We start from the raw sequence: 14,954 nt of genomic DNA on the forward strand, positions 1-14,954 counted from the left end.
TCAATTTTTTGGTTATATTAGTTTATTTTTTGGGGTACGTTATTCCGGGATACCCCGTCATTAATTGTACAATTCTGTAATTTATTTGTGATTCCAACGTATTTATGACAATGTCCAACTCATTTCAGGAGGTGTTACTAGGGTTTTATGTCGCTCATAAGAACCGTGAAAGTTTTCTTCGGTTGCACAATTATGATACCGTCGGTAAATTTCCACGTAATTTAATCAAATTTGTTATTAATGGTTTGCTTAGGTGATTTGAAAAGTGAGATTTTTAAAAAACTGAATGTGCCTCCTACGAGACAAATCATCGATTGTTGGTCCACAAATCCGGAGAGTGATAATGATATTTTAGGTGCCTGTTGTGATTATCACACAAATTATTTAGTTTTGTATGACTCAATTGATTTACGTGAAGACGACATAGTAATGACGGAAGAAACAATAAATAATTTCAAAGGTAGGTAACTGAAAATAATTTATTTTTGGTTTAATTGTTTGATATTTTAGAATTAGAGCATTTAGCTGCGATTGAGTTTATTGATTATTTTTCAACTAATTTTGACGATAAAGGAATAACGTTCCATGCGTGTTGTCTGGAAGATGCCATAAGAGAAGCTTGTTTCACGTCTATAGAAAAGGTTATTATCATAAAAAAATGAAACTTATCGCTTATCATGACTTGTAGCGAAATGTCTTACTACTTTACCTCCACAATAAAAATGACACTTTTGCAAAAATATTTTCTGAAAATTTAGTCACACCGGAGGTGAAGGATGTAATAAGTAAACGATTTTTCCTTCTTGGTTGGAATTTAGAAGAAGAAAGCTACCATGAAGCGTTAATTGAAGCTTTAAGTAATCGCAGTGAATTATCAGCTCTTGTGAATTTCGTAAAATCGAAGACTTGCGCGGCCTTACTAATAGTGCCTATCAAAAATTCTTTCACTTTATTTTCATGTATGAAAAATAAAGTGTCAAAGAAAGATTTTTTGGAAACTTTAAAACGAGCTAAAGAGTTCCTAGTCACAGAAAATGATATTGAGAAGGATCTTGAGAAAATCGAAGACTCTGTGAACGATTTTGGGTAAGTTTATAAACCGATTTAATGTGGGCTGTGTTTTTGAAATTAAGTTGGCACACTGAATTATTATATAGATGTTGACAAAAGTGTGTTCCTAGAGTGTGTCGTTTAAATTTCATTGTCTGTATCACCAACGTAGTTTGAATGTTACGGGCTAAATGAAATTATATATATAGAATAGCACTATATTCTACAAGTTTTTCAATTGGTTAACATTTAGCTCTAAATTTCTTAGGTTAACGAAAATTGAAATAGTAAATTGAAATTTAAGAAATTATTAAAATGGGTAGCCAAAAGCCTGTAAAAAACGAGCATGCCTAACTATGAATATAAAATGCGCCATTATAAAATGCTACGGTGTGCCTATTATAATCGCTAAAAATTAAATAAAATTATTAAAATCAAACTAGCGTTGCAATTTGACCGTTGACAATTTTGAAAGTTCTGGAAGACTCTTTGGTTATCGATTACAAAAAATAATTACTTATCGCAAAAAGTTCAAAAGTTTGGAATAAACTCCTGACAATGAAAACCATTTAAAATTGTAAAGTTGCCGCCAATTTCTCGGATGTTCAGTTATTTTAAAAATAATTTAAATGAACTGAGAATAGTCGATTTGGGTTGTGTTCAAAATTTCAAGGCCGTAGCTACATTGGAAGTTCAAGAGTTTGTAATGCAGGCCGTAACAGAATTACCCCGTATTTATAACGTACAATAAATTATAAGAAAATAAAACCATTGCACTCTATCTCTCAAAAAATACGAGTATGTAAATATGCACCAGGTTTGCAATTTTCAATGGATCGACTTATTTTTTTGGTTTATTTTTGTTTTTATTTGTTTGAAACACTGATCGTGTTCTGCAGTCGCAGTAATTTTCTTTGCCCTTCTAGATTTCCAAAACCATTTTTTCACAGATCTTTTGAAAAACGAACACTGCACTTTTCTGTGGGATAGTGGAGTCTGGTTATAACTATACGAACTCGCTGATAACGAATTTTCAGCTCTAACGTACTATTTTTCACACCAAAAATTTTCATTGAATTTTTTTAACGAACTAAATTTCACTATAATGTGATCCAATTTACCTTTTATAACGAACTTTTGGCCGAATTTTGAAGAATGTGTTGAGGTTTATAATGACAAAGCAGAAAGTGTTAACTGATGAACAGATTATTGAGTCACTTACTGGAAACTTTTTAACCAGTGAAAAAGTGGAAAAATATAAGTATAATGTAAATTTGATAGACTAATTAATTTAACGAGTTACAATAAAGCTCAAAAGAAAATAAATCAACTTGTCTTATCCAAATGTTTTTACCTATTACTTTTACACTTTAGCGTCTAAAAATACTTTCGGTTCACTTTCATAAAAGCCATTGTGGTGCAAACAAGGTACTCTCGGCATTAGCTTCTATATGAGTTGTCATGGTAACAGCTTCGTCATTTGCACCACAATGGTTTTTATGAAAGTGAACCAAGTATAGGTGTATTTTATGGTAATGCATCAAAGTGCCTAATTAAATTTTTGAGATGCTGTATCGTTGATTTTTAATTTGCCCTTTTGATATTGGAGCAGTTATTTTTTCATTAATTTTGGTAGAATTGTAAATCACTTCCACAAAAGGTCTCCATCATTGTGGTTTTCTCAAAAAATTATTACATTTCTCTTTAAATTGACGCGGTCATTGTTTGAGCTGAAGGTTGAGGCAGCTGGTAAGAATTTTTCAGGCCCGGTTTCCCGTTTATTTTATCTTTTTACTGTAAATAGAATATTAATCTTGCGGCAAGTTTATGGGAGGTTAAAAGAAGAATTGATTGTGTATAGCAAAATGCTTACCATTTCTAACGTCTGATTTAATTTTTTAATAAAAATATAATGCGCTTATTCCGCTCTTTTAAAAAATTTTAAAACTGTCCGATGGGACCGTGCCTCTGGATCGTAAAATTTCTTTAGTTATTAGTTATTACTGTTATTTGGGTAGATAGTGGGTCCTTTCGTGGGGGAAATTTATTACTACTCAATTTTGTCCCTCATAAATTAGATTGAAATTCCCGATGAATAATATCAAAATGGCTTTTAATCAAATTCTAACAATTTTTTTGCAATTCAAATTTCTACAGAATAATTTTGTTTCGCATTTTCAATCCATTGATGTAAAAAACAGTCAATGTGATTCTTTGGTCAAATAAATTAATAGAGCAAAACTTTTTTTTCTGGCGAAATCGGATATCAGTTCAGTGCAGTACATTTACTTCATATATTTTTTGTCTCTCTTCTAAGAGCAGTAAAGTGCCTGAGTACAAAACTTGACGATTGTGGTACATGCATTACTGTTTCGCAAAGAGTTTGTTTTTTTACAATACTTATTTATTCCGTTTTATTTCATTTGTAAAATAAAAGTAACTGCTAAAAAGATCCTTTTTTAATTTACCTCTCATAGTGGATCTCGGATATAACAAAAATGATTTTTATACATTTTCTGAGTTTGTTATAACCGAACACCACTGAACGAAAATATTTTATACCCTTCCAATATAAGAGAGAAAAGCAGCTCAGTAGGATATTTTAAACCACCTTGATCTCAACACTTATTATCTAGAGAAACATGGCTCACAACCATAGATAACGTCTGTTTTTGACGTTTTTTTCATTGTTGAATTTTGTGACGTTTATATTAATTGTCAATTAAAATAACTCAGTAGGTAATTCAATCGAAGTAATGGAGGATGGAATAACATTTTTTATTGTACACGACGATAAAATTCACCATTACTTTACGCCTGTAGGTTTCAACTGCTCTCGAAGATAAAATAAAATTTTATCGTCTTGTATAATAAATAACTATTTTTTTGTTTATTTTTTATACTCAAAAATTAAAGGCAGCTTATTTTATGTATTTTATGTTTTAACAGAAATAAAAAATATAGTTTGTTCTATACCATTACGTTCTTTTCAAAATTTTCTGCGATGAGAAGTAAGCGAGATAATCACTTCGAAAGGAAGAAATCATAGAATCCGCTTATCACTAAACCCTCTCAATCACCAAAAACTTGACAGATATTTGAACATTTTTCTCACATCTTTCACAAAATCAAAAATTAACTACTTTTGCATTTAATTTCTGTTCCAAAATTTGTCTTAAACTTCGCGAAATTTTGATAAACACTGACAGTGTCACTTAAATGTCAAAAATCATTTGATCTTAATATTGGACCGAATACTCAAGACGGTTACGACGTCATAATTTCAAATTTAAATCGAAATAACTTGAGTTAGAGAGCAGATACAGAGAAACAGTTTTCACTATTGTAATAAGCGTTTTCAGTAGAATCATTTAAGACAAAGTTGTTTTTTAAATTGCTAATGCCATTAACTAACGCTAGTAAATTACCACCTATTTGAAAATATTTTATACCCTTCCAATATAACAGAAACAAGCAGCTCAGTAGGATATTTTAAACCACCTTGATCTAAACACTTAAGATGCTGAAATTATTGGGTTGACTTTGTTTCTATGGTAGCGCTCAGCCCCGTTTGCGTGTGCGTCATCTGACATTTCTGTCACTACGTTTACATAGCAGGGGCATAGCGGTGACAAACTATCAAATATTTTTTGAGGTTACGAAGTGTTTAAATTATGAGTTGTTACAAAAAATACAGATTCACAAAACAAGAACTAATAAACGCAGAATCAAAAACCTAACGAAACGCAAATCACAAAACACAATAAACGAACAGAAAATACTTGCGATTAACACCGATAACACTTTCGACAACCATGCGATGACGTCTATAATTTACTGTCAATGTCAGTTTGACAAATTCGTGACACTTGACGGTGTTGTCGAAGTGCACATGTAAATTAATGTTCAAGGATACCACCCTTAGATAGCCCTTAGCTGTTTAAATTTGCATTGTTTTTGATAATTTTTTATAGCTTTGTGTTGGTAATGAAAAAATGAAATTGATGACGCACACGCAAATCGAGCTGACCGCCACTATAATATGTTTTTTCGCCAATTATGAAGTCTAAACACATATTGCAATCTACTTCAAAAAACTAAGTTTTCTTCCAATGTAATTTTCACAGATAGGTCATTTTCAGAAACTTCAATATTTTTTGATTTATCAAGTATTCCTTCATTCATTCCTTCACTGAGATGTATCCAGAACTGCTTCTACTGCACAGACCACAAGCATCAAAAAAAGTTTTAATTTTAAATGTCCCATGTTTAACAGTTTTTATATTTAAAGGACAAAACTTTTAATTCTTTTCCGATTTTAACATTTACTGAAATGCAATAAGTATGATAATTTTGACCGGACATACTTATTCGTATCGGTATTTGAAAATCTTATTTAAATTTTCTACACATTTTTTTTTAATAAAACTGTTACAGTTCAGTAAATTATCAACAACTCATGTTGGATGGCCTTGGAGACCGTGATTACGACAATTACGACCATTTCGAAATCCATTTATTAAAACAGAAAATTGGTTATGCTTTATTTGGACCTCCTGTTGAAGAAAACGGTTATGACAAGAAACAAATGAAAAAAATTAATTCCTTAAGCGAAGTTATTGTAAACCAAAACAGTAAGTCCAAATAAATGGTCATGTAAAAATTGCAATTCGTAATTTGATCAGATCGTTTCGCAAAATGGACAGACAGAGTTATACTCTCCATAATTTACAACTGTACTGAACCCCTTCCAAGTGTTAAACAAAAACGTAAGAAAAATACGAAATACGAAGATTACAACCCCAACACCGACCTCACTCCCGTTCCAATTTTCATCCTACGAAAATGCAAAAACAGCGACAATCCCTGTCGCGTTATAATCGACGACGGTGGTCGGGTCTACAGAACCTGGAACTCCTACTTGACGGAAAACAAATTGCCTGAATGTGAAATGATTCTTCCACTCAATGGCCGTTATCAAGCCGACGAACGTGGCAGAGTTATTCTCGAGCGTCACCTATCACCTGTCTGCGGCGTAGGCTCGAAGATTCTTCAAGGTACTGACATAGCAAACACGGCCGCAGGAATTATTTCAGGAGGGATTTTTATCGCTGCTGCTATTCCGGCCATCACTGTAGCCCCTGTAGCTTTGGTGGCGGCAGGAGCCACGGGACTAGGCGTGGGGCTGTATTCCTTGGGTCGCAGCGCCTACACACTTTACGACAGAAAGGCACATAAGGAGGTTAGTTGTAAAAATGTTGATTTAACAGATTTTAATATCAACACCCTCATAACAAAACTTTGCTAATTAATTCATTTTATTACTATTTTGATACTTGGGTTGAAAAATTCGTGCGATCGTAAAAGGGTGATTCAAAAGTGTCGGAAAATCTCTTGGGTAGTGATAAAAGACATCAAACTGAATTAAAAGTTCCTGACAAAATGATTTATTAGCCTTTTTTTTCACGAGATATAGCTTTTCAGAAATAAATTTTTAGATTATATTTCGGCAATTCAGAAAATGCTTTTTTTATTGGTAATCTATTTAGCTTATTTCAAACAAGCGGTAGCGTGTATAAATCCAACTTTCAAAAACGCCCGCTTTTTAAGTAATCATGGCAACATCAAGAAATGTGAAAGTAAATGGCAACTTTTTGATAATTTTTTATCACAGCTTCCTTAATTAATGAAGGGACTTTTCCTTCTCACGGCTGGACGCATTGCTTAGTTCCTTAACCTTTTTTTATTTCTGAGAGGGAGCCAGTATAAAGTAAAACAATTCTGACTGTTCTAATGTTAAGTGTTGTCACAGTGCTGAAGATTTTTAAGGCAAAACGCATTAATTTTAGCGGTACAGTTACAGAAAACATATTCTGCAAACATTTGGCACCTGTTTTTACTGTTAGGAACCAAAAGCGCATGTTGCAATGTGAGTGACCAAGAGCGAAACACAAAACGAACGTAAAAAGCGTCTTACAAACCTGAACATTTCGCCGAATGGTAAACAGCACACCAGTATTTTGAACGATATTAACTAGGTTATTCTATAACTCTTAGCTACATCACTCACAACAGCATTTGAGCGACAATTCCTATTTTATACAGAGTTGGGAAGTCGTTTCAGAACGACTTTGAGATTATGAGACTATAGCTCGTAAGCTACACATTTCGGTAGGACGTTGTCGAAAACGTTGAAAACTTAAATTTGTAAAAAATATGCTGTGTTTTTTTATTATAATGACCATCAATTCCATGACAACGAAAGGTATACTGATCTCACATTACATTATTTCGAATTTTTGTAATATTATTATCAGTATTTATGATTTCAAAGTGGACCAAAAAAAAATAACGTAAAGCATTCGTGGATAACTGGTCTTTAAAATACTTGCTCTAAAAATCCCGCATGTTTTAAAGACCACAATATCCACTTATACTTTAATATACTATTTTAATTTAGTACCCAGAGGAACGGCAAATCGCGCAGCAATTAACATATACCCGTTAGGAACCAAGCGTTTTATACCTAAATAAAGTATCTTACGAAAAAACTAGTAGTAGATCATCAAGTGCTTTAAAAATGTGATCATTTTTCAAGAATAAATTTTTTCGAATTCTTTTTAGTGTTCGAGTTATTAAAAACTTTTTTTAATGGTTCCACCCTACTCTACGGCGATTTTTTTTTGGTACAAGATTATGCTCTAAATATGACTTTTGATTCAGTAATGTTGTATTTAAACCAATGTTTTTTTTATTAAATTATCGTAGTTGCGTTCGCATTTATCACGACAATTTTGCGAATTTGACCGAAGAGGTTCTCACCTACTTTTAGGGAAATTTTTCTAAAAAAAAAAATCGACAAACATACTTTTCACACACAATTTTCGCTCTAATAACTTGGTGAAATCTCGGTACTCTGGTTGTAAACTATAATATTTGGACAAAGAAACAGAATGTTTTATTCGACTGAATTTAGTGATTTTTCAACAAGTGTTATTTGCTTGGAAAAAAAAACTAAAGTTCAAATTTAGCACTAAATAAGCTAAAATAACATTATTTTATTGGATCAAATTTCATGATTTTCAATGGAAATTAATCGAAAAACACAAAAATAATATCATTATCTTATTTTTTGTGTTTTGTGTTTTATTTCTTAACGAAATTTTTCGAAATAATTGGGTTTCTGGTTGGAAAACGTTTTAAACACTCGAAAAGAAACAAGAATTATGTATATTTCAGTCTTCTTGCAAACAAACAGAGACACTTTTAATAAAAATTTTTGTTGAATTTTTTTATAGATATTATGTCTTGTTAAAAAATGAGCAAAATGAGCTAAAAAAAATCAATCTCGATATAATTTCGTGATTTTTTATCTTGGTAATCACAATAACACCATTTTTAACAATAACAAAATTTCATTTATTCCACCGTTTTCTTCTTGGTAAAAGAAGAATTATTATTGGTATTATTGTCTTGAGAAACATGGTTCACAACCGTAGGTATTTTCTGTTTTTGACGTTTTTGTTTCATTGTTGAAGAGTTTCAGGAGCTCGGTCAGTAGTCACAAAAAAATCGTTAATGCTTTTTGCTTTAGTATTTTTTTTAATTAATTGAAGAATAACGTAAAATCAAAATTTTGTTACGAGTATGCATATTTTATCCAAAATTGAAATACATTGTATATGGTGGTAGTTTAGATTATTGTTTCTCTCGTTCATTTTATTTTAATTACAGTTACAACCACCAATATAATATTATAATTTTTTAATTTTTTTTGCCGATGTAACCCTTTTGCGAAACTTCCAAAAAAAGACACCACAGACCATACGTTATACGTTTCAAGACCTGTGAAATACTATCTGGGAACACACAGAGTTGGTATCTCTACGTGGTGTTTATCTAACAGTTGCCCGATATATTGAGGACATTTTAGATCCTCATGTGGTACCCTATGGCCCTTTTGTCGGGAATAATTTCTTGTTTATTCACGAAAATGTCCGATAGTTTATTCACATAACTAGAATTATGCAAAAGTACCTGTAAGAGGTCAAATTAAGAACATTGTAGTGGTCTGAAAAAGGTCCTGATCTTAATTTTATCGATTATGTTTGGAATCATTCTCAGCGAGGCTTGTTAAAGCAGCGAAATGAATTTTGGTCTCTACAAGAACTGTAAAATGCCTTTCAGCAGTGATGGGAAAAATTGGTTCAAAATTATGTTGTTGACCTCATAGCAAGCATTCTTAGAACATTGGAAGCTGTTATTCGAACTAGAGGTGATCATACGTATTAATGTTAAGGTGCAGTTGCTATAAAAATTACAATTTTTAATTTCTGTTTTTAAAAACAAATTTTTTGCAAACATTTTTTGCGTTTTATTTCAACTCTTAATGTACTTCAAAAAGCAAATATTTTTTTGTTTCTAAATCATTTAAGAAAATCACCCGTGTTGCGATAGTTTTTGTGAGCAGTGTATGTACATTGTATACGGTGGTAGTTTAGATTATTTCTAAAAAAAGCTAACTTTCCCTCGTTTATTTTGTTTTCATCACATCAGTCCACCAATATAATATTATATTTTTTTCTGTCGATCTAACCCTTTTGCGAAACTTCCAAAAGGACACACCACAGACTACATGTGATACGTTTCAAGACCTGTGAAATACGAACAGCCTTTCTGACCTGTGCAGCCACTTGGTTAAGATAATGAAATACATGAGCGTGCATTTTTTTCTCTAAAATTTACTTGGTGTGTCTCTTTAACATTAATAAATTTGAGGACAATAATTCATAGAAATATGATAATATATTGAGGATATTAATAATAATTTGTTAATATTCTTCATCTTACATATCTTATTACAATTTTTTAAATACAGTGGACTTGAAAGACATTTTATTACGACGCCTAGGGGCAATTTTTTTTCAATGCTAAACATATTCGGAAGTAAAATTATCGTTGGGGGCGCCACTGAACTAGGTCGAAAACAGTAACCATAAATAGCGGGAAAATGTTTATTCGGATATTTTGAGCATTGTACGAATTTTGAGGCTTCCCAATTATTGCATTGCCTATGCGGAATGACTATTGTGTCTTTGGTGCAAGAAACAAATGTTGACAAATTAGTGATGACGAGGAAAACACGAATAAGGAATGACTGTTTAGTTCACTTTCTTTATTGGAAAATTATTACAAAGACATTAAAAAGCCTACCTTTTGGCATAATTTAACGCTTAAATGTATCAGCAGTTGTTAATCTTAATTGTAGTTTTGTGGATTTACCAAAGTATTTCATGAGTTTGTCAGTGGAAAATTCTAACCTAAAATTCACACACTTTACTAATTTATTGGTTTCTTGAGCCCAACTTTGTGTTCACTGTGATCCATTACTTACAGTCTGTAATTAGACAACTGTTTAATAACACTTTGTAATCAAAATGTAATTTTTTTTCACTTTTTATGCACTTTCAAATTCCAACAATAAACACTTTATACCGCAGACCAAGATCAAAACTATTATTTACCACCACGTACTTTTAAAGTGATACTCTCTAATATAAGTATATAACACTATAGACGCAAAATTGTTAAACAATTCGTTAAATGTCAGTTAAATGTGGAATTACGAAAATTTCGTTACTGTTTTCGACATAGTTCAAAAGTCATCACCAGAGGGCGTCTAGTTAATTTTATTTCCGAATTATATTTTTAATGCCAAAATTCTGTCATTTTTGACAATATCAGTTCGCCACCTGATTTGGAATAAGCTCTACGTTGCGTTCCTTAAACTAGATAAAAAATAGTTACAAACAACTTGTTTCTATTTTCCCAGTCAATACCTCGGTCCCAATGGCTGAAATAATTGGATTCTCTTTGGCCTTTTGAAGTTTTCACCATTACTTTTTTCACATTTTAATCATAAATTTAATTTTCGTTTTCAAAATTCGATAAGTGACGTTTAGTTTTGCAAATCAACTTGCATTGCCATAAGTAATTCGATAAGATGTCGATAACTTGCATTTTTTTGTGAAGTAGTTGCAAAAATAATTCAAATTATTTTTGTAAACATTAGACCTTTCTTAACCAAATCTTGTAAAATAAATAATAAACAAAGTGGAACATGCTAAAATACTTAATATCAACTTAAATAATAAGTGAATTAAAGTTGCAAAGAAACTAACATTTATATTTACGACCTTTATGAGTATTGACGTCATTTTTATTTTTTTTAATGGCAACCAACATATTTTTGTACTACTATTTTTGATGGTATACTTCTTTATCTTTCTAGCAATTATAATTATATTATAATTATAATTATTATAATAATTAAAAAAATCAAAAAAAAGAAAACACAATGTAAAAAATTGAAAACTTAGTGATAATTAAATTACTTATAAAAAACTTTATCTTTTCGATTTTGCTTTATCTTGTAACGGGCCATTTGCTTTGCTTTTTTTAACAATTATGACAATAAGAATATGAATTTTATGCGTTACTTTAAATTTTAAACTTACTCTGTATATCGGGTGACTGACAAAAAATACCAAAAAAATATACTGGCAACACGAATTATTGACATTTCTGCTAATTGTTGGGGGCGGTCTGAGCCAGACGAAAAAAGTAACATTTTTAAATTAAAATGTTAAAAAATTTTGGGTGACTATTTTGGATAAGTCAATCGCCAACACCAGAGGGCAGTTAATTTAACTATCGAATGGACTGTGTGTAAAATTTTGTCATTTAAATTTCGGTGTGAATGTCGTTTTTAAAATTGTCACGAACCTGACAAGAATCAATCTCACTCATTATTCGAAGTAGGTACTACCATGGAGAAGTATCTGCTGCTAACAGAAACTACCTACATTGAACTGTAGTCTTTTGTTCCCAGAAGTAAAGTATGTACTTTGAAAAGTAGCATCTACTTCACTCATGAAGTATTTACTCCACTCTACTTCATTTTTATTCTTACCATCCAATGTCTAATGAGGGTATCAATATCAACCAAACAACCACGGCTTGTGCCATTTACGCATGTTTCTTTCTGTAGACTATAAGTTTTGCTAATTCAGAAGCCAGAGGAGCGTACTTAAACATCGTGGCAGGTTCTTTGGGATTTGTGGGGGCAGGAGCCAACATCGCAATCAGTCAACTTGCCGCCAAGGGTTTCAACATTGGCCAGGTGGGTAAAAAAATAAAAATAACGTGTTGTAATTTTGAAAACAGGGGGCCACAGTGACCGTCAACATGATAAACGTGGCAAATATTGGTGCTAGTGGCATCAGCGTTGCCAATTCAGGTTATGATGTCTTCGACCAGTGGTGGAGCGAGAACCAGACGCCATCTATGTTGACGATAATTCAACTCAGTTCGTCGATTCTGTTCTTCGGCCACGCTGTGTATAATTTCAAATCGGTGGGGGCCATGGTTGAAGAGTCTCAAGCGCGCACTTTGAAAGACTATCAAGACTCTTTGCGCAGCAATCGGCATAGAAAGACTTTCAATAAAATGATGAAAGAAACTATAAGACAGAACAATGGTAATGTCCAAAAAGGTCAAGCCGAAGTGATTAAAACCGTTATCAATATCCCGAACAAGGATGAAGTTTTTGCTACTTTGACCAGACTTAATAAACAAATGAATAAAAACAACGTCAAATTTTCGGCCAACAATGGCGACATTTTGTTAAATGGCGTCAGTATAGATATAGCGAAATTCAATACTATGGATTCGAATGAAGTGGCGACATTTTTAACAACTCTTCCTGCCACACCAGAGCCATCTCCAGACCAAATCCAAGCGATGAGCTCTAAACTACAACTCTCTTTCCGTAAAGTGAACAAGCAAGAAATCGCCGGTTTGGCCATTAAAATTTTGCGGATGTTTAGTAAAACCGACGAAAATATCAAAGAGAAAATAATCAACGCTGTTGCGGCCGTTATTTCGAGGTTGATAAAGGAAACGCCAGGTTGCTTTGCCGAATTCACTCGCATGTTTCCCGGCCTGGACAAATACCTAAGACTGGTGTCGATGGTCAATAGTCATTTCCAACAACTGATCGATGCGATGGAAGAACAGTACAAGAAGTGGTTGGCTACCAAAAATCCAGATATTGAAGAACCGATTTTTGTCAAATTGGCGTTCGATTATTCGAGACGGGTTGTTCAATTATTTGATTTTGTTACCAAAGCTTACTTTATGGGAAACAATATTACCGAAGTCGGATTAAGAGAATTAATTAAGTATTTTTATACCTGGTTTGCGAAACAAGCAATCGAGTATGATGAATATATGACGAGGAAACAGGAAAGAAGGATTCACAGTGGAACGCCTAAAGTAGAAATGCAGTGTCCTGATTGTGGCGGAGTTTATTATCTAATGATAATTAGATAAAATTAATATTTTGTCGGAGGCTTTTCAAAACACACAAATCAAACATATCCAAAGAGTTAGAATTTATAGTGGTTACACCATATAACATATAGTGATTGAAGAATATTTTTAGAAATGAATTTTGCAACGAGATTTCCACTTTCAGATAGGTGCTGTTATCTAAATGGAAATTTAAGTTTTTCGTAAAAAAATTATTTGTTATTTTTTAAATGTATTTATTAAATTGTGCACTAAATAAATGTTAATTCTTTTAAAGTTTTCTTACATTATGCACTCATTTAACCTATAATTAAGTATTTTAGAAATGCTGTAGTTCGTTTGTATTAAATAGAATATAAATCAATAATTTTTGATTTGGAATTGAAAAATTTTCAAAATTGACAAAAAAAGTTTTCTTAGCCCCTACAACCGCAGCATTAAATCTTTTCGAAGGTGTATTTGTCTAGCTCTAATGTGTGATCTAGTTGGACTGTTTGTAAACTAACCTGTTTTATGGGAGGGGGGATCATTTTTTACTGTGACTATATCATGAGATCGAAAATGTACTGAATTACAGCAAGCTTTGGAAAGGAAGTGTAACTTTAGCCACATCACTTAGCCTTAGGAGACTAAGGAGATGTCCAGAAATACTGTGTCTAGGTTAGTAAATAACCGTACCGTTTAACAAATTTTTAGAGAAACCTGTCCCGAAATTCTACTAGACATCATTCACTATTTGAATATTTTCATTCACCAATTAAATCTTTTTACTAATCCATTTTTTTACATTTGTTAAAATAGCATTCTACAATGTAGGTTTTTTGTTGGGTGGTAATCATCATTTTGGTATAATTTAGATAAAGCAAGAAACAGACAAGAAATCAGTTTTTGAAAAATTCTTGTCTAGCAATTTTCGACATATGGCCTGCTCTAATTCATTTCATTTTCGATCTCATGCAGAAATAGGAGTCTAAATAAATTAATTCTGGCGGAAAAGACGACTTATACATCAGTTTAGATACAAAACAGTTGATTTTGGCCAATTGTTTGCTTAATAACGAAAAAAAAATGTACGAAAGTTTAAGATAGCCTTATTCTTATTGAAAACAACGCTTTGTATGCACCAGTTTAAGATTTGATTTCATACAATACCTTGCTTAAAATGAAACAATCGCTTTAGGAAGCCTGAAATCGATTTTTCTTGTCCGAAAATTTTTGCATCAGTTTAAATAAAAACATTGGGTTCGGCAAAGCAGCAGGGAATTAGCGTAGAAAAAATTCTCAAGTCGCGCAGGTACTTGATATAAAAAACTCGTTTATTATAAAAATAATTTCGTTATATACAAATTCAAACTACAAACTAAAACACTAAATATAACCAATGATTATCCTAATGTGAAATAAGCAATTAGAATTGAAAACTAATTATGAATACGTTTAGTTGTCGCTGGCATCGTGACCCAATTTATGGCATTTTGCTGATTGTGCTGAGCGCGCGAAAGTGTTTGCCTGGGTCGGTGGACGATTGCGTG

General features: G+C 32.2%; 1 protein-coding gene across 1 annotated transcript; it reads left to right on the top strand.

Moving 5' to 3' along the window:
- Nucleotides 1-21: 21 nt before the first annotated feature.
- On the top strand, nt 22-13,698 carry LOC100141681 (uncharacterized). Its single transcript, XM_064355873.1, has 9 exons — nt 22-66; nt 129-204; nt 254-460; nt 511-641; nt 689-1,086; nt 5,488-5,684; nt 5,736-6,292; nt 12,101-12,232; nt 12,277-13,698. The coding sequence occupies exons 3-9, from the start codon at nt 430-432 to the stop codon at nt 13,441-13,443; spliced, it is 2,613 nt and encodes an 870-aa protein (XP_064211943.1). The 5' UTR covers nt 22-66; nt 129-204; nt 254-429; the 3' UTR covers nt 13,444-13,698.
- Nucleotides 13,699-14,954: the final 1,256 nt, after the last annotated feature.

The sequence above is a fragment of the Tribolium castaneum genome, chromosome 3 (genome assembly GCF_031307605.1).
Source record: "Tribolium castaneum strain GA2 chromosome 3, icTriCast1.1, whole genome shotgun sequence".
Taxonomy (NCBI): domain Eukaryota; kingdom Metazoa; phylum Arthropoda; class Insecta; order Coleoptera; family Tenebrionidae; genus Tribolium; species Tribolium castaneum.